Raw genomic sequence first — 27,648 nt, forward strand, 5'->3', positions numbered from 1 at the left:
CTTGTGTGTCTCCCAACCGTCCTACCCATAGATATAATCTTTTTAAGCTTTTTCTATGTTCCTACCCAAGTCTCCCATGCGTGCCCCTATAAAAGGCCGCGCCTGCGAGCTGTACATGTACCTAAAAGGAAAATATTCCTGTGAGGACGTTAAGGACCCCCTATTTGGGGTATCTGGCTTAATTACTTCATTCACTGTGCTGTACAGTGCACAAAAGAATCTTTTCAAGTTATTTTGGCGTGCTTTAGAGAGAAGTGACAGGTTCAAGGTTTGCAGTTAGACGGCTGAGCACTTGTGACAACCGCTCGGGCTTAAATTCTATTGGCTGTGCAGTTGGGAGACATGCATGCACATCAGTCAGGGGACAGTCACTGATAATTAATATTTTATCCAGGGGAATTAAAGATGGACCGGTGCTGAATTGCACCCCCTCTTTATTTCAAAAGCTCAGTAGTAATTAAATTTATCAGTAGGCTATACCCTTCAACTGTTACGTATTTTGCTTTGCTTCTAGGCTGCATAATATATACCCCTTACCATTTTAAAAACAGATTAAAAGTTATGAAAATGATCATTACGACCAATGTCTGCTCGTGAGTGTGTGTGTTCAGAAACATGTTTGCATCAAAAAAAAGTTTTATGTCAAGGAACAAAAACTGGAGCAATATTATTTTGACCAGACTACATCTGCAGAAAGTCAAAGTGGAAGTTACAATGTCAATGATAATGAAAGTCGCCGAGAAAATTACCACAACAACGACAACAACAATAATAACTTTGGTGATAACAATGATGATAATAATGATGCTAATAATAATAGTGTAATTACATCACACATAAGGCGCTTTAAAATTAAGTTCTCTTCAGGTCATTTTTAGTTTTACACGGGCTGCAGACACATAATCGTCACGAAAAGCCCCGGATAACGTGACGTCACGATTATCCGTGCTCGTGGAGGTCAGGGTCTACGAGACGAAAGTACGCGAAACAGAACTTTCCCATTCACAATGTCGCATTCAACGATGTTGAGATCGCTTTCGCAGCAGTTGTTGCGGAATAATAAGGTAATTATTTAAACCTTTGCTTTTGCGAAAAATGTTGCGAACGTTTATGTAGAAATTGACATCGGTACACCGGCGTTCGGTTGGGTGCACCCACACCTTCACTGCTTCAGGCTTCACTCAAAACGTCGTGTCGACTTGACGGACTATGTCTGCTGCCGTCTGTTTTTGCCAGCTAGATTGTTTATTTTCTCTGAATTTGATCTAAATCAAATAGAATGCAGTTGCTGAAAAGGAGCTGGAGTATTTTATAACAAATAAACGCCGTTTGCGAAGTATTCACGTATAGTTGATCCAATGCAAGACCTAACAAGAAACGATGAAGGTCACTTCCACAGGGGCGTCTGCACGCCGTGGATCGTGTAACTCTGCATTTGCGCCACCGCAACTTTTTATCGCTTCACGCCGACGAAGAGGCAAGCTGCAAGGTAGGTCTCTCACAGAAAATGAAAATTTGTAGGACTTTCAGGCATCATCTAGATTCTTCATTAGTACATTTTAAAGAAGTATATACTCAAGATCTAAGGTACGTGCTTTTTTAGTCGAAATGTCAGGTTTCGGCAGTTCAGAAGTCCGATTTCTGCTGGAATTGTAGCTGAAATTGCACGATTTGTCCCTTCCTTCGTAACTTCAACGAAACAGGACTAGTTGATGCATTCCCGTGATGATATCCTGTGAGCTAAACATGTCCTTTGTATTCTTGATGAATGCTGTTGCACAATTTTGTCTTTGGGTGACGCACGCGGCAAAAGAAAACACAAACAATTAGACTTCATGTTATACGCCACCGATGCTTCGTGTAATTCGCCACCGCAATTTCACGTCTTGGATGTTATTCGCCACCGCAACTGTCTAATGAATTGCATAATATGTTGAAGAGTTCAGTGATTCTGTCACTTCCAATTGAAAATATTGATTTGGAGTTGTTCAGTTCAGTGTATAGTTCAGCTTTTGTAGAACACGTTTCTGAGACGCACCTGGCGGCGTTTCACTCCCACATTCTTCTTTCCCGAAAAACGTCACGTCTGTCAGAAGCGTTCTTTTCTCTTCCAGCGTCAAACTGATGAGTTTTTGTGTTGACGTTGGTAATAGGAATGACTGAATTTTACAATTATTTCACACACATAAACACCAACGAAGCTTAAGAATTTTAGAATTATGTGGTATTTGGCCCCACAATGTTTTTAACAGGAGCGTTCCAGGCCCAGTTTCAGACTCAAGTGACCGCAAATCAAACAGGAAGAGGTAGGTTCCATATTGTCAAACTTAGTGATTTCAGCCACTGAGTGTTTATTGCTAGAATGCGCTCTTCAATCACATATGCTTATACAATAACTTTTCTGACGGGATACGAGTGGTTTGGTTGCAGATGGATTTGGAACAGTCCGGGCAAACCATTGACAGCTTCCTTGATGTCAGTGATGTGGTAGAAGTTACTACTCGACCACCAGTGACTTCGAAACCGCAGAAAAAGAAGTCAGAGCAAAAGCAGTGTTTATGCCCAGAATGTGGGGAAACATATAAACACCAACGAACATTAAGAAACCACAGGCTCTTCCATCACACAGAGGGTGGGGGTCCAAGGGTTACCTGTGGGATGTGCAAAAAACCATTCACGAGGTCTGCAGACCTCCAGTCACATGTAAACAAACAGCACATCGGGCAAAAACCTTTCGACTGCTCCAAGTGCCACAAAAAATGTGCGTGCAAACGCAATGCAAACCCAAACCGCCACACATGTGTGCAAATCACTAAGTAGGGCCTACGCGTGTGATGTCTGTGGCAAAGAGTATAAACACAAATCAACACTCAAGGCTCACACCAACACACACACACACACACACACACACACACACACACACTTGCTCACTCCTGCCCAAGAAGAAGAAGAAAAAGAAGAAGAAATACTACAGTTTGATTTGTCAACTCATGGTGCCTTTAAATCCTTTGCATAGGCAAGATCACGCCACGCCCCTGAGTTTAAAACTTGCAGCACTAAAGTTAAAATGCTCCTATCAATTGCTGTCAGTTTTGTGACAAAAATAAAGGTTTAAATGCCTCCACGATGTTGATGCGTTTGAAAATAACAATTTGCGTAGTGCGGTGGCGAATAACAAAAAATGCGGTGGCGAGTTACATCTAACATTGAATTGATGCGGTGGCGAATTACAGAGAGTTGTTGACACTCTGTTTTTATCTGCTTCTTGCAAAGTATATATGGAACTATATACAGAGAAACTACACGTGGAGATTCATAAAACATTAAAGTTATCAGTGAACATGTCCAAGAATAACCAGTAATCTCCGTTTTGTTGCATTTGACGCAGAAACTGAAAATATGACCAAAACATGGGGAAACGAGAAGAAAAACAGATCGTCACGATCACCAGGGCCATCAAAGCATCAAAAAATATATACAGAAATATAGCTAAGGATATAAGTATGTGAAATGCAACACTTGAGAACATGCTGAGTGCCTAGCATTCTAACAATTTAATTTATCATTCGAGAGATCTACCTCGCAGCTTGCCTCTTCGTCGGCGTGAAGCGATAAAAAGTTGCGGTGGCGCAAATGCAGAGTTACACGATCCACGGCGTGGTCTGTACGGCCTTGCCGGACAACTGCAGACAAATATTTCAAACATTTTAAAAAGTTGTACGTTGAACGTGACTTACAGGAAGATGGGGTTATAGTGAGGAGTTTACAAAATGAAGAAAAGGTAGGACCATTGAAAAACAAATGTCAATCAAGCCTTAAGAATGAAGTCACAATAAGCAATTACTTTTGTCACTTGTGCTGAATCAGCCTAGTTGGTCACTAATTAAAATGGTTCTGTTGTCAGTTTTATAGTTGCGGGTACAGCTAGATAAGAGTGTTTCGATCATTATGCTTGCTCATGTCACGAAAACAACAACAAAAAAGTCAGCATTTTGCCACAAAAGTCTAGCACCTTGCTGAAGGTATAATTAGTTACATTACACTACAGTAACAGATTGGACATGTAATTTTACACGGTGCTACGCCTGCAAGGGGTCCTCGACCAATATAGCCCACCCGTCTCTAGCGTCCATTCTCCTCTAGAGACGGCAAGCAAAGAATATGAGCGACCATTTTCTGCTACGTAGACGTACCTGATAAGAGATCCCTCGATCGCGGGCGACATGCGATGTTCTGGTCTGTATATAATAAAGTCAACTGCGATCTTTCGTAAGTGAAGAATCTGCACGTCATTTCCATTGCGTCATTCATTCTCTGTGTTAATTACGTCTACTGTCTTGGTTTACGCAAACCTCTTGATTGTCTCAGTTTCTCTTACAATTCCTCCCCGTTTTATCAAAGACCCCTTTTAATTACAAATTATTATATTCGAACCCAACTCTTACAGTTCCTCTTACAGACAGATGTAGATGTGAAACTTTTCAGCATGTGAACGGGTAACGTCATCAAATCTAGGCTTTACGTCGCGCTAGCTATTGCCAAGATCTACACGTCTTGCTGGGACAACAACGTATAGGAAAACAGATGACTGCATTTGGAACATCGGAGAAGGGTGAGCATCATCAAGACCAATTCTCCAAGACGTGTACGGGTGGTGTCAATTGTCATATTTACACATACGCGTACGGGTCTTACCTACACGTTCGCTCATCTAGAACACTGTGTTATAGAGACTAAACATGACTGCAATGTAATCCTGTTGTCCATTCCTAATCCACTCTGAATTTTATTTCCTTGCAGAATTTGCTGAGTGCAGCTGGTGTACGACAAGCATCTGCTGTCTCAGGCACAGTATGTACTATTAATATTACATATTTTATTTTTTTCATCATTTCTATCGAGGTTTGTCGTTTGCATACCTGAGCAGTGATATTGAGTGTCACGCAAAAGCACATGCTTCAGCCATGTAGACAAAAAAGATAGTCACCAGGTGTGCTTACAAAAAGAGCCAATGCAATATGTACGGACAGCATATTCACGAGTATGTACCGCTCATTTGCCTGCTAATACTAATAGCAGGTACGCATGCATTTTACATCAAACTACAGACCTCGATAGATGTAATAGATACAAAAGGTCAAGACGCACATGCAGTGTCATGGCCTGTTATATCAAAGTTTTGTTATGTAAGTTTCTCAAATCCCAGTGAAAAGCCATCTTTTGAGTTTTGTGCTGGACACTCTTGGAAGGGGACCAGCAAGTGGGATGATTCCGTACGGAAGACTTTCCAAAAGGAAGACCTTGAGGGGGAAGAAATCCCACAGTTGTGTTCGAAACAGCTCCCCCCCAAATTATGAAACTTTGAATTTGATGGACTTATGGTTTTGTGGACTTTGTCAATGTTACAGTTTGTGTCATGTAGGACATGTATACATTTGTATTTTCTGAATAAATGTATGCCTATTTTAAAAAGGTTACCCAGCAATTGAGTGTCTTTGATTGAATGCCAATGTATTCATTTATGAAGTGAAATATTGAGTAATGTGGGTTTGGCACTTTCAATTGATAATACATGTTATGCAAAATGTGAATTGATATTTTCTTCTTCTTGTTTTTTCTTTTCTGTTCTTTACAAACTTACAGTATTTCAATATTGTTTTTACAGAATCTGAAGGATGTTCTGGAAAAACTCATCCCCGAGAAACAGAAAGAAGTGGTAGAATTCCGCAAACGTAAAGGATCAGCAAAGGCTGGAGAAGTAACTGTTGACATGGTAAGCATGGACGTCTTTTGGTTTTTCATTTTTATATAGTTTGCACCAATGACATTGACAGTGTCAAAATATAAGATGTTTTGTGGCTTGTTGACAGACCAGCTTTTTTGTTGGTCCAAGGGGACCATATCGTCTTTTGTTTCATCTTTATCGACCAAGGCCGAAGGCCGCGGTTGATAAATATGAGACAAAAGGCGATATGCTCCCCGAGGACCAACAACAAAGTGCTGGTCTGACAACAAGCTACCAAACATCGTTTTTGTCATCATTTTGGTTGTGCAACAAAATGCACAATAACCCACAGGGAGACGAATTTTTAGAATCCAACTCCGGGCCACAAAGCATCGTCACAGTAGCATGAGATAACACGTCAAACTTGTATGTGACGTCAAACGTAGCTTGTTGACGCTTTTCTTCCAGTCTGAAAATGTACAGAGCTGCGATCATACCTGTGAATTCAGTAAGTGTTGAGCATATTTCTTTTCTTTTAAGTGTTTATGACTTTTCGTTGTGGATTTTGCGATTACAGAGATAAGTTGCAAATTGACCATGAGTCGCCGCGGTAACTATCAACATTGATTGGGTCTTTGAGAGTGAATGCTTACAATCGTTGTCCTTGGAAACACAAATCCAAAGCCACGATGGTTCCACACATCAAACAATCAGCCCGATTGGCTTTTACTTTGACAATCCACGTTTCACATGAAAGCTCAAACCCATTCACCACCTCGAGTTATTGCATTGGGAACATGAGATTTATTTACCAGGTGTTTGTGAATGAAAACTCGTGAAAATGATGACAAACATGTATACTCAGCTCTCCTTCTTAATTTTGATCATGCAAACCCTAAGAGAACAGCAGTAGTATGAAATTGTGGCTAGTGTTCATTAATTCATTACAGCACCAAGTCTGGAGAGTCATTAAATTACATATTCTTACCGCAATTATCATAAATGCATTGACCTCAAAACCCCCCGCGGGTTAGGGGGAAGAATTTACCCGATGCTCCCCAGCATGTCGTAAGAGGCGACTAACAGATTCTGTTTCTCCTTTTACCCTTAAGGGGGGACAGGGTAGGCAAGCACTTTTTTTTTTTATTTTGGAAACAGCTTGCTGCTTGTTTGATTTTTGCAAGCAGAATAACCTAATTAAGGGAAACCATTTTAAATTTTGAGTGAAAAGCAATTTTGGGGGGTTTTATTCACCAAAATGTGAGAAAAACGTTATAAAATGTGCTTTTTTTAAAATGTTGCAGTTTGTGAACCAGTGCATGTTTTGATCCAATTTTTCTTCTTTGCAGCAATATGTGTGTGTTTAATAATTCTGTGTATCGAAAAGCATTTCTAAGCAATATATTATTTTAATTTAGCATTTTCAGTTACCGGTTCAGTTCTGATAAGAAAAATACATGAAATCCTAACTGTCAGACTCATAAAAACCCAACCAATGCACTGAACTCTTATTCCATACACAGAACTGATGCTGTACAACTCATAAACAACATATACAAAAACTGAACAAATCCATCAAGCCTTTCAAAAGTTGCAACATTTTAATTGTAGCGTTTTGTCTGAAAATTACATTCAGAGAAAACAGCATTTTAAAGATTTGAACCAGTACATAAAAAAAACAGTAGCACAGTGCACCCTGAATTCATATGTTTTTATCAGAATGACCACTTTACTATGTAGGGAAAAGGATTTGACAATCAAATTATCAGGATTTTTTTATATACATCATATGAAAACAACCATCTTTCTTTGTACCGATATGAAAACATGAATCAGAACCAAACTGTCAGACTCATAAAAACCCAACCAATGCACTTAACTCTTATTCCATACACAAAACTGACGCTTTACAAATCATAAACAACATAAACAAAAATGAAACAAATCCATCAAGCCATTCAAAAGTTGCAACATTTTAATTACAGATGTTTGTCTGAAAATTACATTCAGAGAAAACAGCATTTGAAAGATTCCAACCAGTACCTCAAACTAGTAGCACAGTGCAGCCTGAATTGATATGTTTTTATAAGAATAACCACTTTACTATGATGGGGAAATGATTTGACGATCAAATTATCCAGATTTTTTTTAAAAAATCATTTGAAAACTCATCTATGTTAGTGCAGATATGAATCAAAACGAAACTGTCGGACTCATAAAAACACAAGGAATCCACTGTATTCTTATTCCATGCACAGAAATGGTGCTTCACAGATCATAAACAACATATACAAAATTGGAACAAATCCATCTTGCCATTCAAAAGTTACAACATTTTAATTACCACATTTTGTCTCAAATTACATGTAGAGAAAACAGCATGTAAAAGAGTCTCACTAGTACCCCGGTAAACTAGTACCACAGTAGAGCTTAAATTAATGGGGTGGTTTTTTTTTTAACCAGAATAACACTTTAACTATGAAGGGGAAATGATTTGATAATCAAATTATCAGATTTTTTTGATTTAAAAAAAAATCATATGAAAACATTAAAAAAGTCAATTATCTGTGTTTGTGCTGATATGAAAATATTGATCAGAACCAAACTGTCAGACTCATAAAAACCCAACGGATGCACTGATTTCTTATTCCATTGCATAGAAATGATGCTTCACAAATCATCAACAACATTACATAATTATATATACACAAATGGAACAAAGCTATCAAGCCATTCAAAAGTTGCAACATTTTAATTACAGTATTTCTGTGCTCAATCCTAACACTGCAGCAAATTTCTGTAAAGCTGAATGTCCCTTTCCATGTACCAACATGGTCATACGCAGATTATTTAAAATGCAACTTTACCACCCGAAGCGTTGCAAACACCGGGAGAAGAGTAAACAACTGCAGACTTGAATGGACACTCATATGCACTCCAGATGCAGGGCCTGTGCAAATCCTTGGGCTGATGCATCACCTTCTTTCATAATCAGACTGCTATCAGACAAGCATTCAGTACAGGATATAGACCTTTCAGCAATAGATTGAGCTGATCAATGTTGACAAAAGCCCAACACATGTCAGCGGAGTGACGTTGCACAGTACCAGTATCCATATCTGCTTGTGATGGGTCAGAAGATGGCAAAGTATCTGTATCTTCTTATGGTTGGTCAGAAGATGGCAAAGCTGATGTTTCTGCTGTGGAAGAGGGTAGTTCCGGTTTAGCAAACTTTTCCATCAGGTCAATCTTTCTCCTCGCTGCCACCACAGGAGGACTGGCTCTCCCCTTGCTCCAACCTAATAAATACACAAACACTGATTTAATATTTGATACAACTGTCCATGGTTTTTGTTTGTAATAAGCTGCAAAATTTAATACTCAATATAAACGTCAACAAGTGCTTGTACTTTATTTTGCAAATGACCATGTTACATGGGGTGTACCTCAACTTTTTGGCTAGGCCGGTAAATCAGAAATCCCAATCAGCCCCCAACCACTGAACCAGGCGGGTTTTCTTACAACCACCTCAGCGGCTCGTACCCACATATGTCGGTTGACGAACACACACACACACACAAAAGACATTCATTAATTGGCCCCTATCACAAAATTTACATGTCAAGTTTACTATGGGATTTGAGTAACCACACAATCACATACACACAGGAACTAATACTGAAACTAGCTGAATTATTTTCTTTCTTTCTTTCTTTTCATATTTTTCTTTTAAAATTAATTTATTTCATCACACTTGCTATGTATTTGCTTGTTTCTTGTCTGTTGTCTGTTTTGTGTGTGTTCTGTGTGTGTGTATACATTTTCAGATTTCCTAAACCTAGCACTGTTTGCAGGTGATCTTTATGCTTTTGATTCATGAGTTGCATCCCCAGTCCTTTAGTTAAATTGGATCTATTTTTTTATTCCTTAGTTAATGGAAAAGATTTGACAACAATATTGCTGTCAATGATAGGTTGGTCAGCCATGCTGGTGTAAACCAATCCTTCAGAATTAGAGAACGCTCTCTAGTAGGGTACTTATTTTCCTACGGTCAATGACCAGAAACAGAAACTGTGTCAGTCGTACATCGCTCAGATGCTGCTTCTCAGTTTGACCCCAGACAAAGAATAATGATGACATGTTACACCATAGTAAGCTCTCAAGGACTGGCCAGCGAAGAACAATAAAATAGGGGTTGTGAAGACGATATCACAGAGATGATCGAGGGAGGGAGGGAGGGGGGGGGGGGGGATGCGGCGGCGGCATGGTCAGTAAATTTGATCAAGAAACACGCAAAATACTTCAGACACAAACTGTTTATCATTTACCTGCAAACCCTAACACATTCTTACAACAACAACAACATAACAATGTGCAATAAATCACGTTGTCAAACAAACAAGATCGAAAAGAGAAAGAAGCAAAACCCACCTCGTCGAGTCAAGAATCTTAGAATGTCGTCTGCTTCAATACGATAATGTTGGTTCATTTCGGAGTGTTGTTACTTCCTTCTGCTGTTCGCTGCTGCTGGTTCATCTTTCTCTGATATTTCTTGCCACTATGCCGAACATTTCCAATGTTAGGGTTGTTCTCCGCAGCTCAAAACTTTGAAAAATGCTGCTGAATCGGTGAAAACGTCATGGATTTGTTGACACCGGGGGACTAATAAGTTGTCTACTGCGCTTGCGCCAAATGCCTTTGACCTACATATATTTGCATATATTAATTCCGGGGTTTCGGTTGGAACGGATTCTCTCTCTTTGTGCCTATGTCAACGGAAATTCCCCAACGGTGATGACGTCATCTTGAAGAACGGAAATTTCCACACAGTTTGAACAGCGAAGGGTCATGTCATGTGCGCACATTTACCAGCACGGAGTATCCAAAGTTGACCATTTTTTCGATTTTTTTGATAAAACACAGACAAAAACAACAAAACATCGGTTTGAAAATGGTTTTATTTACATGAATACATGTCTAAAATGACAAAAGCAGATTATTGAATGCATTCCAGGATGTTCAAAGGTGTGAAAAATGCAACAACCCCAAAAAGGTGTATGAGACCAAAAATAACTCATTTTGCCTACCCGGTCTGCCCTTAAGTCCTTTGTACTGGAAACTTGCATTCTCCCAGTAAGGTCGTATTATTGTACTACGTTGCAAGCCCCTGGAGCAATTTTTTGATTAGTGCTTTTGTGAACAAGAAACAATTAACAAGTGGCTCTATCCCATCCACCCCCCCCCCCCCCCCCCCCCCTCTTTCCCCGTCGCGATATAACCTTGAACGGTTGAAAATGACGTTAAACACCAAATAAAGAAAGAATTGACCTCAATCTCACATGCTAGATGTCGAAAAACTACTCAAATTACCTGCCATTGAAAGGGTGGTAACCAAGCTAAAAACAGACGCCATAGCCGTTGCTATGCCCTGAACCCACTTGGTTACCCATAACCCACCGCGCACCACGTGAGCGCCGGCATCCGGAATAATCATTCTCGACTTTCGACGACACACGTAAGACGTGCGGAATTTGACTGCTCACTTGGCTTTCCCTAGCCCTCGTCTTTGTGATGATTCGGGCGCGTGGGAGCCTTTACCTGTTCGCCTTTTGGTGAGACCTGTCCTTTTTATATTTAGTCAAGTTTTGACTAAATATTTTAACATCGAGGGGGAATCGAAACGAGGGTCGTGGTGTATGTGCGTGTGTGTGTGTGTGTGTGTGTCTGTCTGTCTGTGTGTGTGTGTGTGTAGAGCGATTCAGACTAAACTACTGGACCGATCTTTATGAAATTTGACATGAGAGTTCCTGGGTATGAAATCCCCGAACGTTTTTTTCATTTTTTTGATAAATGTCTTTGATGACGTCATATCCGGCTTTTCGTGAAAGTTGAGGCGGCACTGTCACGCCCTCATTTTTCAACCAAATTGGTTGAAATTTTCGTCAAGTAATCTTCGACGAAGCCCGGACTTCGGTATTGCATTTCAGCTTGGTGGCTTAAAAATTAATTAATGACTTTGGTCATTAAAAATCTGAAAATTGTAAAAAAAAATAAAAATTTATAAAAACGATCCAAATTTACGTTTATCGTATTCTCCATCATTTGCTGATTCCAAAAACATATAAATATGTTATATTCGGATTAAAAACAAGCTCTGAAAATTAAATATATAAAAATTAAGAGGTCTGTGTGTGAAGAGTAAGAATGTGCTTGGGCGGGTGGTGAACACATGTGGTAAGATTGTGGGGGTGAGACAGGAAGGATTGACTGTGCTGTATGAACGACGTGTGGTGCGAAAGGCCCGTTGCATCATCCAGGATAGTAGTCATGTGCTCGCTCACCACTTTGAGGTCCTGCCCTCAGGACGTCGCCTCCGCACTCCCAGATTCCGCACGCTCAGAACTAACTGGCTTTTTAAATACCTAAGTTAATTAGCTCATTCGCTGCGCGTCGGAACTGGAATTCCGACACCTGTGTTTAGCGTTGGCTGCGTGCCGGCACTTGAGTTCCGACGGATATCACGAATTTTTAACGGTGTAAACGGTCCTGCTGACCAAGGGAAACAACCCCTGCAATGAACTTCTATCTGTCTACAGTGGTACCATTCACTGTAAACAGTTCCTTCCCTTAAATTGTTGGGATTAATAAAAATTTTGTTGACGGTGTGCGACCCACGTGTTTTGACTTTTCCAAGATGGCGGATCGTTCTGCTGAGACGTAGTAACTTGAAAAGAGTGCTAGAACGTGTTATTCAGTACGGTTCTGATCTTGACCTCAGTGATGATGATAGTGGAGATGATATTTTAGATTCTGGTGACGATTTTGTGCCAATGGACGATCATTTGGGTGATGATTCGGGCAAAAGTATGATGAACCCATGACGTAGAAAGTTTTTTTGTTTTGCTTCAAATTGGATATTTTGCGTGGATATGAAGACAACAAAAGGTATGTACTTTCAAATGTTTCATATATTTTCTAAAAGAGTAAGTTTCAAACTTTGCAAAAACATAAGGTATGTAAGGTTATCTTGTGTTGTTGATTTTTAATATTTTTTTCAAAATGGCTCTAAATCGCGCGTTGGCAGGGAACACAGGGGAAATTTAGCTGCGCAGCGAATGAGTTAGAACTAGTATGTGTACCGGTGAACATATGCACTGATTTCTGTGATGAATGAATGTGATAACCCTCGAATGACTAGTCCTGTGATAAATATTGTTCAATGACATATCTAGTCCTGTGATAATGATAGTTTTTAGCGTTAAACTTTTAACCTATTTGGAATCATGTTACTATTCCTGTTAGTGTACATATGCGTGCGCGAGTGTAGTATGCTTCGTATGGTATTTTTATCTGTTGTCTTATTATTTGTTTTGTCTTTTAATGTGCACCACACTGAAATTTCTCTGTATGAGATAATAAAGTATTCGTATTCGTATTCGTATTCGTATTATGATCAAAATTAAATTGTCCAAATCAATTTAAAAACACTTTTATCTTATTCCTTGTCGGTTCCTGATTCCAAAAACATATAGATATGATATGTTTGGATTAAAAACACGCTCAGAAAGTTAAAACAAAGAGAGGTACAGAAAAGCGTGCTTTTTCTTAGCGCAACTACTACCCCGCTCTTCTTGTCAATTTCACTGCCTTTGCCATGAGCGGTGGACTGACGATGCTACGAGTATACGGTCTTGCTGAAAAATGGCATTGCGTTCAGTTTCATTCTGTGAGTTCGACAGCTACTTGACTAAATATTGTATTTTCGCCTTACGCGACTTGTTGTTGAATTGATATGTTGTGTTAGCTGCTTGTTTACAGCCGCTTTAGAAATTTACTTTTCTAAGTGGACTACGGTGTTCGGCCTTTCAGCTTTTCCAAAGATGGCCGATAGCAAGCAGTAACTTAGTGCGGGGCAGGGAGTGAATCAGCTGCTAGCCTTTTCTTAGAAACCTCTGTGCGGGTCGTCGACCCTTCGAGTAGCACTTCTTTTGTGGTAGCTATTCGGGTGGATAAGGTTTCGTTTTTTTTCTCCCTAGCCCCCATCTCCTCTTAAGTGTTTGCGGGGGACTTAACGATTATAATGATATATGTGTTTTTATTTCTCAGCTGTTTCAGGCACGATCGGCGGTTCCCGCCCTCTTATTCTTCAGCTTTGCACCGTGGTCTGGTGCAAATGACCAGTTCGGTTCAGCCCTTTCTGCCTCTAGTAGTACTGGGTTGTTCACGAGCACTCTCTCCGTAGGGAGAGGGGGCCTGCTCCCCGCCTGCTTTTGTCCGCTCACCTTGCTTTTAGCACAGCTGAATCGGGCATGCAGCCCCCTTACCGTGAGGATAGGGGAGTGGGGGGGCATGGTAAGTCACGGCCTGGGCTTGTTCCCACTCTGCCTCAATGGGGGCAAGGGGCTGTGTCAGCTTCCCACCCTTTCCCGCCCTCCGGGCGCGTTCGGGTGGGAGCGGTATCAGCGACCCACCCTTTCCCGCCCACCGGGCAGGATCGGGTGGGGGCTGGAGCAGCGTTCCACCCTTTCCCTCCCTCTGGGCTGGATCGGGTGGGCGCTGTTAGACTGTCTTCACAGTCTGTGCCTCTATTGTCCTGGCCTGACAATCGCCCTCCTCCCCCATCGGGGTGGGTGAGCGGTGGGCTACAGGACTACAGCAGGTGGACGGGTGGGGGCGGCAGTTTTCGCTCCCGTCTCGCACTCGTCTTACCCCTCTCTGGGGCTGTTTTCTGCTGTGACTGCCCACCCTTTCCCGCCCACTGGGCAGGATTGGGTGGGGGATGTATCAGCGTCCCACCTTTTCCCGCCCGCTGGGCAGGATCGGGTGGGGACTGTAGCAGCGTTCCACCCTTTCCCTCCCTCTGGGCTAGATCGGGTGGGCGCTGTTGGACTGTCTTCACAGTCTGTGCCTTTATTGTCCTTGCCTGACAATCGCCCTCCTCCCCCATCGGGGTGGGTGAGCGGTGGGGCTACAGGACTACAGCAGGTAGACGGGTGGGGTTGGCCGTTTTCGGTCCCTTCCTCACTCTGTCTTACGAGTTTTATTCACTGGGCCCAGTCAACCGCACAGCGGTTGGCGAACAATGGGCCTGCCTTGGCTTTGTTTGGTGGCCCCGGCCACCCTCCCTCTCGGCAGGGTGCTGTGCCTGCTTCTTCTTCTCTTCCCCTTTAGGGCAGGGGAGTGATGGTGTTTGGCAAGCGGGGTTGGAGCACGCTTTTGATTCTCCTGTCTCTCCTCCTTTGTGTGGTAACACATTGGATGGTGGCGACTCAGATTTTATCTGATGAAGAGGTGGACCATGTATCTGTCTGGCATTCCAGTCGCTCAGGTGAAGTTTTGCCTTTTTGAGTCACTTGAGAAAAAGTGACTCTATGTAATCGGTCAGTGTTAGTCTGTCCGGCCGGCCGGCCGGCCGTCCGTAGACACCACCTTAACGTTGGACTTTTCTCGGAAACTATCAAAGCGATCGGGCTCATATTTTGTTTAGTCGTGACCTCCAATGACCTCTACACTTTAACGATGGTTTCGTTGACCTTTGACCTTTTTCAAGGTCACAGGTCAGCGTCAAAGGAAAAATTAGACATTTTATATCTTTGACAAAGTATCTCGGAAACTATCAAAGCGATCGGGCTCATATTTTGTTTAGTCGTGACCTCCAATGACCTCTACACTTTAACGATGGTTTCGTTGACCTTTGACCTTTTTCAAGGTCACAGGTCAGCGTCAAAGGAAAAATTAGACATTTTATATCTTTGACAAAGTTCATCGGATGTGATTGAAACTTTGTAGGATTATTCTTTACATCAAAGTATTTACATCTGTAGCCTTTTACGAACGTTATCAGAAAAACAAGGGAGATAACTAGCCTTTTCTGTTCGGCAACACACAACTTAACGTTGGGCTTTTCTCGGAAACTATAAAAGTGACCGGGCTCAAATTTTATGTGAACGTGACTCATTGTGTTGTGAATAGCAATTTCTTCCTGTCCATCTGATGCCTCATATAATATTCAGAACTGCGAAAGTGACTCGATCGAGCGTTTGCTCTTCTTGTTCTCATGGGAGGTCTAAGGACGTGTCCATTAAATTTTACCTCTTGGACATCTCCTGCTATTAACTTGTCAAGGCCTTTTCTTTGCCCTCGTTAGTTTCGGCAGGACAGGTTCTTTCAGGGACATAATTAAGTCCCTCCTCCTTTAGGAGCAATATGCATTTATGAGAATTGCGGTAAAAATATGTAATTTAATCGAAAATTTCAATAATAAATTTTCATTTGATTAATATACTTTCCCAATTCTCATTGTTAATACCCTCCCATCCATCCCCGCTATTTAATTTCCTAAGGGATTTTGAGAAGTCTCGAATGATTATTCCGGATGCTGGCGCTCACGTGGTGGGTTATGGGTAACCAAGTGGGTTCAGGGCATAGCAACGGCTATGGCGTCTGTTTTTAGCTTGGTTACCACCCTTTCAAGGGCAGGTAATTTGAGTAGTTTTTTGACATCTAGCATGTGAGATTGAGGTCAATGCATTTATGAGAATTGAGTAAGTATATTAATCAATGAAAATTTATTATTGAAATTTTCGAGTATAACATAATTATGTGCAATATGTAGTAGTAATGCAGTGCAAACTATGTGAGTATGTCTCTTGTAAGTTGTAATGTGTGGATCTTTGAAACAGATGTACGGTGGAATGCGAGGCATCAAGGCTCTTGTCACCGAGACCTCAGTTCTTGACCCTGATGAAGGAATCCGTTTCCGTGGATACACTATTCCAGACTGCCAGAAGTTGTTACCCAAAGGTGCTAAAGGAGAGGAACCATTGCCAGAGGGTCTCTTTTGGCTCCTGGTCACTGGAAGCATTCCCACACAAGAGCAGGTCAAAGCCATTAGCAAGGTGAGATTTATTACACCCCCGGTATAGGGGTGTGTATAGGTTTCACTGGATGTGTTTTTGTTTGTGTGTTTGTGTTCGCATATAGATCTCAAGAATGAACGGACCGATCGTCACCAAACTTGGTGAACAGGTTCTATACATTCCTGAGACGGTCCTTACAAAAATTGGGACCAGTCAAACACACGGTTAGGGAGTTATTGGTGGATTAAGATTAAGAGTGACATATTAATGGTCAAAGGGAAATAACCTTCTCAGTTGGTGGCAGTGAGAATGGTTATTTCCCTTTGACCAACGGGGGTGTTTTTTTTACCTTTCGCAATGGACCCTGTGTTTACATTCTGACTTCTGACTTTTGACTTTTGACTTCTGACTTTTGACTTCTGACTTTTGACTTTTGACTTCTGACTTCTGACTTCTGACTTTTGACTTCTGACTTTCTCTCTTCTGACTTCTGACTTCTGGTAAGGACGGGGGTGTTTTTCCTACCTCGGAGGAATTTCTTGTTTATTTCTGATTTCAGGTACCGTACTTTCCGGGTCATAAGGCGCGACTTTTTTCCTCGAGTTCGACCCCTGCGTCTTGTATAACGAAGCGCCTAATCCGTGTATGAAATACGAAAAAAATCAAAGAGACCGCTTGAGTACCAGTCAAACAACTTGTGATAATGTATGTTTCAGCTACTAGGTACTGCCCTGCCTTTGATCTGGCCGCACACACAGATTTCCACTCTGTTAAACTCGGTCACTGACCGGTCACTGACCCCGGTGTAGGAAGTGTTTCCTCTCTCAGATATGACAGGGGAACCACCTCTCATGGCAACATCTGGGTCATTGACCCCTGGGAAGAAGGTCGTGTCTATAAACAAGGCCACCCAGCTATCACAATGCCTTTGATCTGGCCGCACACACAGAGCACACATATTTTCACTCAGTTAAAGTCGGTCACTGACCGGTCACTGACCCCGGTGCAGGAAGTGTTTCCTCTCTCAGATATGACAGGGGAACCACCTCTCATGGCAAAAACTGGGTCATTTTGGTGCGCCCTATCGGCCCCCTGCGTCCAATGGGTGACTGGATTACAATTTTTTTTTAAAAAGAAGGGGGTGCGTCTTGTATAACGAAGCGCCTTGTCACCCGGAAAGTACGGTACATCTTGGTGCAGTGACGTTGATAAAAATGTGATGTTTTTGTTAAACCTAGCATGAGGTTCCTGTTCCTGCTCCACCCACCCCCCCCCCCCCCCCACCCCACCCCGCTCTCTACAAAACTTTTTTTTGTGCTGGTGTAAGATTTATAATTTATGTTGTGAGATTTATAATTTATGTTGTGGAAGAGATCTGATGTGTTCTGTTAGTGCTAAGCAGTCTTTTAGCCAAGTCAATGATGACTCTTTAATGTGATGTAGAGTTGTCAAACAACATTTCTTTGATTATCTCTAAACATTAGTCCATACGAGCAGCTAACCTGGTGTGTGTTGGTGTTGTGAGTATCAGTCTGTTGTATGTGTTTGTTTGTGTGCTTGACTGTGCATACAGTGGTGCACTGCTAAACTATTTGTTTCTTAATATTTCCATGCATGGATGTATGTATGCATGCTAGTATTCATATATATGTGTGTGTATGTATCTATGTGTGCTCCTTGATGCATATTTTCCATTTTGAGACATTATCAATGCAAATTGTAATTTTGCATGTATCATGTTGTTGTTTGAACTTGTAAAGCGCTTTGAGTTGTGGGAAGCGCTATATAAATGTTCTGTTATTATCATTATTATTGTCAGACAATGTCACTCAGGGGCTATTTCACCGTTGGGAATTGAAAATATATCTTTTCTCGCATAAAAAAAATATGCTTTTCTCATGGAGATTTGTTACCAAGCTGTTAAAACTTGGCTTATTTATCACCTTTTATAAGGCCAAAAAAAAAAAATTGTCTGTTTAGGGTAACCCGACTGACCCTATCGATTTGGCGCCGACCCAAAAACTTTTTTTTGATTTAAAAAAAAACAAGAAAAAAAAAGAGGTAAAAATGCTAAAAAGAGACATTTGGCGTTTCTTTCTCTCCCTTTCTCTCTGTTTTATTTATACGTTAGTTTTGAAACATGTATTCATCAAATATAAGAAGTGAATGTTCAGCCAACATAGCATTTACACACACACACAAAAAAACAAAAAAACAAAAAAAACAAAAAAACCCTTCCTACCTACCGACCCTACTTTTTTTGGTCATGTTACCCTAAACAGACAATTTTTTTTTGGGGCCTAATCCTTGTTTGTTCTACAAAGTTTGGGTGACATCCATCAAATTTCAAGGTTGCGGATGTTACAGAGGAAACTCAGTTGATTTTGGACCTGGGGAAAATTGTGGAAATAAGGCCCAAATGGTTGAATGGTGTATTAGTAAACTTGCCTTTCTTTTTCTGCGTCATTGCAGGAGTGGATTGAGCGTGCTGCTCTCCCTAACCATGTGATCACCATGCTGAACAACTTCCCCAGCAACCTTCACCCAATGTCACAGTTTAGTGCTGCTATCACAGCCCTCAACTCTGAAAGCAAATTTGCCAAGGCCTATGCTGAAGGAGTCCACAAATCAAAGTACTGGGAGGTAAAAAGCTACTTAAAATTATTTAAAAAGAAATATTTACTGAACTTCAAAAGTCAAATCCATATTTTATTCTGTTTGTGTGGCTGGGGGTGGGAAGGTCATTTGGATGGTTGGACTGTATGTACATCTGTCAACATTTGATTTTCACTGCACATTTTTCTGTGTACCCTGTTGCAGCTGGTGTATGAAGATTCCATGGACCTGATCGCCAAGCTGCCTACAGTGGCCGCCATCATCTATCGCAACTTGTACCGTGATGGCTCCACGCCCTGCGCCATCGACAACAACAAAGACTGGAGCTGGAACTTTACCTCCATGCTCGGCTACGAGGAACCCAGCTTCACTGAGCTCATGCGTCTTTACCTCACCATCCACAGGTGATTGGCCTTAGGCGTTTGAATGTTTAGCAAGATGTTAAAATGTGGGGGTTTGTTGCGACTTGCGTTAAACGCGGCATCCTGCTCCTGTAAACCATCGTAAATGATCACAGAGACGCACATGCTTTTACATACAGAACATACATCTTTTCATTTGAACACATTCCACTCTGGGACATCCTGGCTACTCTATGGGGAAAGTCAGCTGATTCCAACAACAAAAGCACAAAAAAGCTTACTTTCCAAGGTGAGCTGTCAGCAGTACGGATTCCAACGAAAGAATGTTTGCATGTAAAAGCCTGGGGGTCTCTGTGATCATACACTGATCGTTTACAGGAGAAAGATGGTGCCTTAAATTGTTTTTGTCATGGAAATGCCCAAGATATGATTTTACAGTGAATATTGATCTCTGTATGCTTATGAAGAAAACGTTTTGTCTCACCGTGCAGTGACCACGAAGGAGGAAACGTCAGCGCCCACACTTGCCACCTGGTGGGCAGTGCGCTGTCAGACCCCTACCTGTCTTTTGCCGCAGGCATGAACGGACTGGCTGGACCGCTGCATGGGCTGGCCAACCAGGTTTGCTCTTGTTTGCATTTCATGGATTTGGTATGCTGTGCTCATTCAGTGTGAAAAATGGGTTAAAAATAAGCATGTGATTTTGATTATTGTCACGTATGTGTGAAAAGTACTTGAACAGAAGGAAGATGTCATGCTTACTACCTGGAGACTGTAAACTTGCCTAGTTTTACGGCCTGTGGCAACGTTAATGCGGTGACCTCTGCCATGATTTTGCAACTAACACAGCCTTTGACTACCAGTACGGCTACTATCTTCCTTACGGAGTCGGCTTCCATTCAAATCCTTTTCACAAATACGTGACATGTTTCTCCTCTCACTTGCCACATCATCGTTACTCCTCTGAAGTTCCTTGCAGCACTGACTTTACCACTTGCGTTGTATTGCATAATGCCACATGTGGCTTAAGGCTAAGTTAACGGCTACTACCAGTTGCTTATTCTACCTAATAAAACAGACAAATCATAAACATGAAACTATGAATGATACTGGACAGACCAAGCCAAGTCTAGAAAAACGGGAGAAGTCTTCAATTGTGTGGGGGGTTGCTGCTGTAAATGATAACATGACGAAATCTGCAGAAGACAACCAGGCCAATAAATATTTCCAGTTGTGGACCTGTGTAGTGTCCTTGTGTTAACCATCATTTCTATGTGTTTCTCAGGAGGTGTTGGTGTGGGTGACCAAGCTGAGAGAGAGCCTGGGCGGAGAGGTGTCTGATGAACAGCTGCGTGACTTCATCTGGAACACCCTCAAATCAGGACAGGTACTTACCATCAGTCAGTGTGTGTGATGCGTGTTTGTGTTGGTGTGTGTAGGTGTGTGTGTGTTTCACACATGTATATGTACAGTCTGCAGATGTGGTTTGTTAATATGGAGCGTTTGTCTTCTGAAGAATGTTAACTTTGCTCCTGAAAGTAGTCAAAGTGCACCAGCTCGTTTGCTTGAAGCCTCATCAGGCCAAAAGTATACATAGACCCAGACCTGTTTACACTTCGTTTTGACCATAGAAAACTACGATTTTTTGTTAAAACTACGTAACTATCCATTGTGATCATTTTCTACGTATTTTTATTTCTTCCAACTACGTTTTTCGGTTGCGGCAAAAGTACGATGCAACTTTTTGCCCAGCTGTCTTTTCTCTGCTTGTCACGTTCAGAAGCACAGCCGCCCACCTCAAAGAATCGTCGTAACGAGCACTGCTCGCAAGCCAGTACTTCTAAGTGTGACCAGCGGGCGCCCAACTAATTGAACGCGATCTGAACGCGTCCGCCATATTGCCGCGTAGGTGTTTTTCTGTCACAACCCATGAATACAATGAGTCCTTGTCTTTGTTAGACTCGGATTCTAAGGCCAAAAAAAAAAATAGGTGTGGTTACGGTAACATAGCCAAAAAAAATAGGGTAGGTAGGTCGGCAATCACTTTTTTTTTTTTTTTTACTTTTTTTTCTAATGTGTACAAATTAAACCTACTTGACAGGGAAATAAGTGTGCGACTCGGGCGCTTTCGCTTTCATTGCGTTTTTTGCACTCGGTTTTTTTTTTTGTTTTGTTTTTTGTTGACAAATGTAATAAAAAGTTATAGGATCGGCCCCTAAAAATAGGGTAGGTCGGGTTACCGTAACCACACCTATTTTTTTTTTAGGCCTAAGGAAGAAAAGCAGGACTACGTCTCACTCTTGGTCAGGCTTGGGTAGGCACTTGAAGCAGGTCATGCACCAGCAGTAGCCTATTCTTTTGGCTAACCGAATTGGAACAGGCTGAGTTTTACAGCCTCGGTTCATAGGAAGGTAAGCGTTTCTTAAAGTTTAAGGAACTTCAGGAACGCTTATGCTCTTTCATGAGCTTCTCCTCGCCGAGAAGGACTCTGGTATCATGTACTCAGGCGTCACTCTCTCTTATCGTGAGGGGATTGGTCTCGCCTCTCTAGAGCGGACGTTTTTCTCCTAGGCCCTTCGGGCTTCGCACCGTCTCAAGGTTTGACGATGGTGGTACGATGTTCTTACGGTCACCTTGAGAGTTCGTCCTACTCAGTTCTGAGTGGACAATTTTAGGCACGGATCGTTCCATGTTTGGCACTACAGCAAGCGTCTTTTAGGACGCTTGCTTTTATTCTGGGTTGTTTGTTTTTACATAGCTAATGAGAGTTATGTTAAGATTTTTTCCCGCTAGCGCTTAATTCGCTTTGGGATTCGCCTCCTCTAGACTGAATCAAGTCTGTTCTATTTCAGAACTGGTTTCAACACATGACTCTGATCATGACAAGTCGGTGGTTTGAGTCTATCTAGATTACTCAGGGCATTGGTCTTAATCGACCACGGAAGTTAAGTAACTTCGAGCTCAGTTGGTACTGGGATGGGTGACTGCTGGGAACACTTAGTGCAGCGTTTGCCGAGACGCACTTAACCAGGCGGTTTTTGTACTGTGTACTAATCTTTCAGGGCGCCCGCTTTCGCGCTCCCTTGCGAGAACCGCAAGTTTAGATTTTGCTCCTGTTAGCTCAGTCAATTCGTTTGACAACAATTTTGGGCGCAGGGGTTATCTGTTTAGTGAATCGCTGTCCATCTTTGATGGGAGGAGGCATATTTACCGAAACTGGAAGTTTTTCCGCCAGGGTTCGGTGGTAAGACATTTTCTATGACTCTTCTTCGTCAGGACTTTAGAAAATTCCAGAATTGGCGACATCTTGTTTTTCCTCTAGCTGGGGAACAAGGGGCAAGGTCTTCTTGCCTCTAGTTTCATTGTGAACGATTAGTGCCTATCCCATGGATATTGACATTCTGGCTACTCCATCTCAATCCCTTTAGTGATTCACTCCCCGGAGTGGGTTTACACGCAAGGTCAGTCGGATCTTTCTTCGTTCGATCCTAAGTGAGACTTAAAGGTTTGTGAAAATTTGGTTTCACTACTCATGTGATTTTGAAGACAGGTCTGTTGTCTTCTGTTATTTCACAACTCTCGTTTTAGAGTTAGGATTGTCTTCCTCAGACCTGGGAACCCAAACGATTTCGCCGTATTTTGTACGCATGATTGTCGAGAATACGCTCGGTACGGTCAGTGGGAAAAAAATACGACGAGAAAAATTCCAAGACTACTTTTCTTCACAAGCCCATCCTGAAGCCGATCCAGTATTTGGCACATGATTACGTCACTATATTAGCCGCCGTCGAAAAAAATATAATCGGATCGTGTCAATCAATCAAAACAACCAGGCAAACGAAAGTACGGTATTTGGCGAAATCGGCTCCGAGACTAAACAAGTGAAATAAAGGTAAACTTAATTAACGGTGTGACGGACGCGCATGAGGCATGTTTTAATCATGGATGTCCAAACGCTGTGTGGAGTACGCTCATTTTTTTTGAAAATACACCAAGTTTGTTTGAGAATACTCAAAGTGCAAAACAGGGGTTCCCAGGTCTGCTTCCTGTTTTAGCTGATTGCAAGAGGTTTTTCACTCTTTTTGTCAGTCGGGAACAAAGACGGAGACAGTGAGGTTGACGCTCTCTCTGGTTGTCCGGAAGTCATAACTCACGAAACTCGCCAGAACACACTCATTTACTGGTGCATATTCTGACTCAAATATCTTTAAGGTCACTGAATCACTGTCCGTGACCTCACGGATGGAACATTTCCGGCAAAATCTACCCCTTACGGTAGAGGTTCTTGATGATTACGGTGCTGGGTACCAGAAGACTGGCATAAATGCCAGCTACTTTCGCTGGGCTACACAAAGGGTTTTCATAAACTTCCTTAGGTTCAGCATTTTGTTTTTAAGAACTTACGGAAAGAACTAAGGACTACATCATGTGGCTGAGCTTAGTTCTTGGCACAGAAGCTTTTAGCTTTGGTTTTGTTTTTGTGCTTCTTACACAAAAGACATCAATCATCTTTGTTTTTACCTATAATACATAGAATCACATTCCTTCTGGTTCAGTGATTCAACTTAGGCATTACGCCCCTCAGGGCGTTTTTCTCGCGCTAGTTAAAAGCTACACTTTTGGTAGTCTTCACTACAGCGGCCCCTGGATTTTTCTTGACGTTGCAATGAGCTAGGAGGTTTTCTCCGACATTGCAGTATTGCTAGCATCCTCAAGGGCACTTCTTCTCTTGACGCAGCATGGTATAAGTCACAGCTCCCGTCCCGGGATTGGTATTTGGTTTGATTAGAGGGCTCTATCTCCCTCAAATTTAGGCCGGATTTCCTTACTAAATTCAGAAATCCGGTCTATCATCCTCTTGTAGCCGCATCTCCTCCCTGAGTAAGTTACTTGCTCTCCGAGATCATAACTTGTTTAACCGTCTGGTTGGGGCCCTCGTCAGATACCGGTTCCAGACATTGCCTTTTAGTTCCGTAAGTCAAAGAACTTCTCTTTATCTCCATCAGATAATAAAGTATTCTTATTCTTATTCTTATCAACCTTGCTCGTGATAAAGATATTCCATGGGTCACTTTGGCCAAATGGTTAGCCACACTGATTCTACAGGCCTATCTTTGTGGGAAGGCCAGTCATGTGACAATCAGGCAGTCCTATCTCTTACTGCGGTCAGAGCTCAGGTGGTTCTAGCCTGGGCCTGGTCAATAGCAGTCCTCCGCTCCGGTCTCCTCTCAGAGGTTCTGGAATTAGCCTGCTGGCGCTCAGAACGTTTTTATCATTTACTACCTCAGAAATGTTGCGGGACGGTAGTTCCGCTCTACCAGCTATGGTATTAGCAGGACAAGTTCTCTGTTCTTGATATTATCAATTTCCCTCCTCCTACAGTAGCAATCTGCTGTATATATGTGAGTTGGGTAAGATATGTAATTTAATCAAAAATTTTAGTAATAAATTTTCATTTGATTAATATACTTACCCAACTCACATCGTTTATTCCCTCCCGCCTCCCCGCTGTTGGGGGTATATATTTAAAAAAAAAAGAAGTGAGTTGGGCTTCGGTTGGAATGAAAACGTGGTGGCATATGCGCACGCATACGGAAGACAGACTCAGTATAGGTCTGGCCTTGATACCAGTATGGGTATTGGTCACTCTTTTTTAGAGTTGTCTCCCTTGTTACCAAGGGGACGCGTACAGCGTTACCAGCACTGAACTAGGGTTAATTGCTATATGTGAGTTGGGTAAGTATATTAATCAAATGAAAATGTATTACTAAAATGTTTGATTTTGGACCCCCAGACTACTCAAAGGACACCTAGGGGTAAAACACGTCTGTAGACCCCAAGTCCCATCTGTCACTTATTGGTTTGCAGGTCGTTCCTGGCTATGGTCATGCCGTGCTGCGCAAGACAGACCCCAGATACACGTGTCAGCGAGAGTTTGCCCTGAAGCACCTGCCCAACGACCCCCTGTTCAAGCTGGTCTCCCAGGTCTACAAGGTCACACCTGACATCCTCATCGAGCAGGGCAAGGCCAAGAACCCCTGGCCCAACGTGGACGCTCACAGTGGAGTCTTGTTACAGGTAAAGGACAGAAAAGTATTTCAGTTCAAGTTCAAATATTCAGAAATGGGGTTTTCAAGAAAAAGGTTCAGGAAAGGGACACTCAGTTTCAGGTCAAATGTTACAATGTACTTCAAATTTTCAGGTTTGTAACGAAAGGGTCCATTTGTGCAAGTTTTGACTGCTGAAAGAAGGTTGCAATTCTTTGAAGTTTTGTCCTTCCTAGTTTAATTTTGTGTATTGGAAGGTGAGAGGTGAACTGTCCAAGTGGAATCTTGTTACAGGTAGAAGACAGAAACACTCAAATATTTTAGTTCAATTTCAAATGTACATATTCAGGTTTGTAACAAAAAATGGTCCATTTGTTTTCATTCACAAGTTTTGACTACTGCAAGAAGGTGTTGATTCTTGGAAGTGTGTGTCCTTCCTTGTGATTTTATGTGTATGGATGTAAGAGATAAAAAGTTTTTTTTAGAAAATAAAACTTGCATGATGTGTATAACTCACAATCGAATTTTGTATCTGCAGTACTACAAGATGACGGAGATGAACTACTACACGGTGCTGTTTGGTGTGTCACGAGCACTGGGCTGCCTAGCCTCTCTCATCTGGGATCGTGCCTTTGGTCTGCCCATCGAGCGACCCAAATCTTACGACACACCCCACCTGCGCAAGCTGGTTGGCGACTCGTAAAGGCTTCAGTTGTGTGCTCAGTCATGGACTTTCTGATGAGAGGAAGTTTGTTAGGATTCAAAATACTGTGTGATACACCTTACTTCTTGTGTAATCACAGTCTCTGAAGCCTGCTGCTTTTTACATTTAGTCAAGTTTTGACTAAATGTTTTATTTTCTCTTTTTTTTTCTTTTTTGAGGAGTAAACAACATACAAGCTCATTACCCAAAACCAGAATAATTTCTGTGTTACTTAGTATCTGCAGTTTACTATCATGAAGGAAATTTTATCAAAAGGTGGAACAGGAGAAATATCCCCAGTCTTTGTAGAATGGCGCTTACAGTGTTGATCTGGTTGTAATAAGGGTTTTCTATAAGTTTCGGATGAATGCGCTGTTAATTTGTGTATAGTTTTAATGTGTGTGAGTGGTGAGGATAACCCCTGTGATCAGTTATTGTACTAAAGTGAAAAGTCTGTTCTGTGTCCTCAATGTAAATGTATCTGTTGGCATATAGGAAAATATGTACTGAGCGCGGTTGGTTGTGTGCATTTGATATTCAGCATTTGTTTGAAATTTATTTTGAGAAAGATCTTTTTCCTGCATTTGTTATGGTGTCTTTTTCTAATGTTACTTTTCATGTGTTATCTTTTTGCCTTAAGTCTGTTTCATTTTATTTTGTTGTGTTGTAGTAAATTATTCAAGTTTTTTTTTTATCCATTGATTAATTTCTACCTTTGTTTTGTGTGGGTGGTTTTTTTTTATGAGAGAAGTGCTTTTCCTGCACATTTTGATGTCTGATACCAAATGCAGTCCAATCTTTGATATGAAGTAGGAGAACCACCACTTTTATAGCAACAGTTGCAATTCTACAGAAGTCTCAATAACCACTGTGGGATATTTTGCATGTCTGGTAATAAACCGTTTCATAAGACATATTGTAATGTGAACATTGTCTGTAGTTTTTTGAGTTTTGAGAAATGGATGAACTGATCAATTAACCCAATCAGATTATGTTATTTACTGTGTGTAAACTCTAAATATTTGTGAGCAGGAATATCAGTTTTCAATGCAGCAGTCTCTAGTGTCTTAGTGAGAATATTTGGTGCAAACTATACTAGCATTAGTAACATGATGCGTGATAACTGTTTTCCATTCTGTGTTGTAAGGTTGATTGTCCAGATAGTGCCAGATAGTGTGACTTTGCCAGTTCAATACAGTGACCATCAACTGTTCTTTTCTGTTAGTATTTTTCATCGGTTGCTTGTATGAGTGTGAATGATTCTTGTATGCACACAATAATGGGAGCTTTTGCCAATGAACGAGGCACAACTGTTCCACACACCCACACACAAGTA

At 41.6% G+C, this 27,648-nt stretch overlaps 1 protein-coding gene across 1 annotated transcript; it reads left to right on the top strand.

Moving 5' to 3' along the window:
* The first annotated feature begins 937 nt into the window (after positions 1–937).
* LOC138982596 (citrate synthase, mitochondrial-like) lies at positions 938–27,525 on the top strand. The gene is made up of 10 exons (XM_070355922.1): positions 938–1,064; positions 4,801–4,851; positions 5,666–5,773; positions 16,408–16,623; positions 19,057–19,227; positions 19,405–19,604; positions 20,054–20,183; positions 20,848–20,949; positions 25,431–25,640; positions 26,148–27,525. Exons 1-10 carry the CDS (start codon positions 1,008–1,010, stop codon positions 26,310–26,312), a joined length of 1,410 nt encoding a protein of 469 aa, XP_070212023.1. The 5' UTR covers positions 938–1,007; the 3' UTR covers positions 26,313–27,525.
* The last annotated feature ends 123 nt before the right edge of the window (positions 27,526–27,648 follow it).

This window comes from Littorina saxatilis, linkage group LG12 (assembly GCF_037325665.1).
Source record: "Littorina saxatilis isolate snail1 linkage group LG12, US_GU_Lsax_2.0, whole genome shotgun sequence".
In the NCBI taxonomy this organism is placed as follows: domain Eukaryota; kingdom Metazoa; phylum Mollusca; class Gastropoda; order Littorinimorpha; family Littorinidae; genus Littorina; species Littorina saxatilis.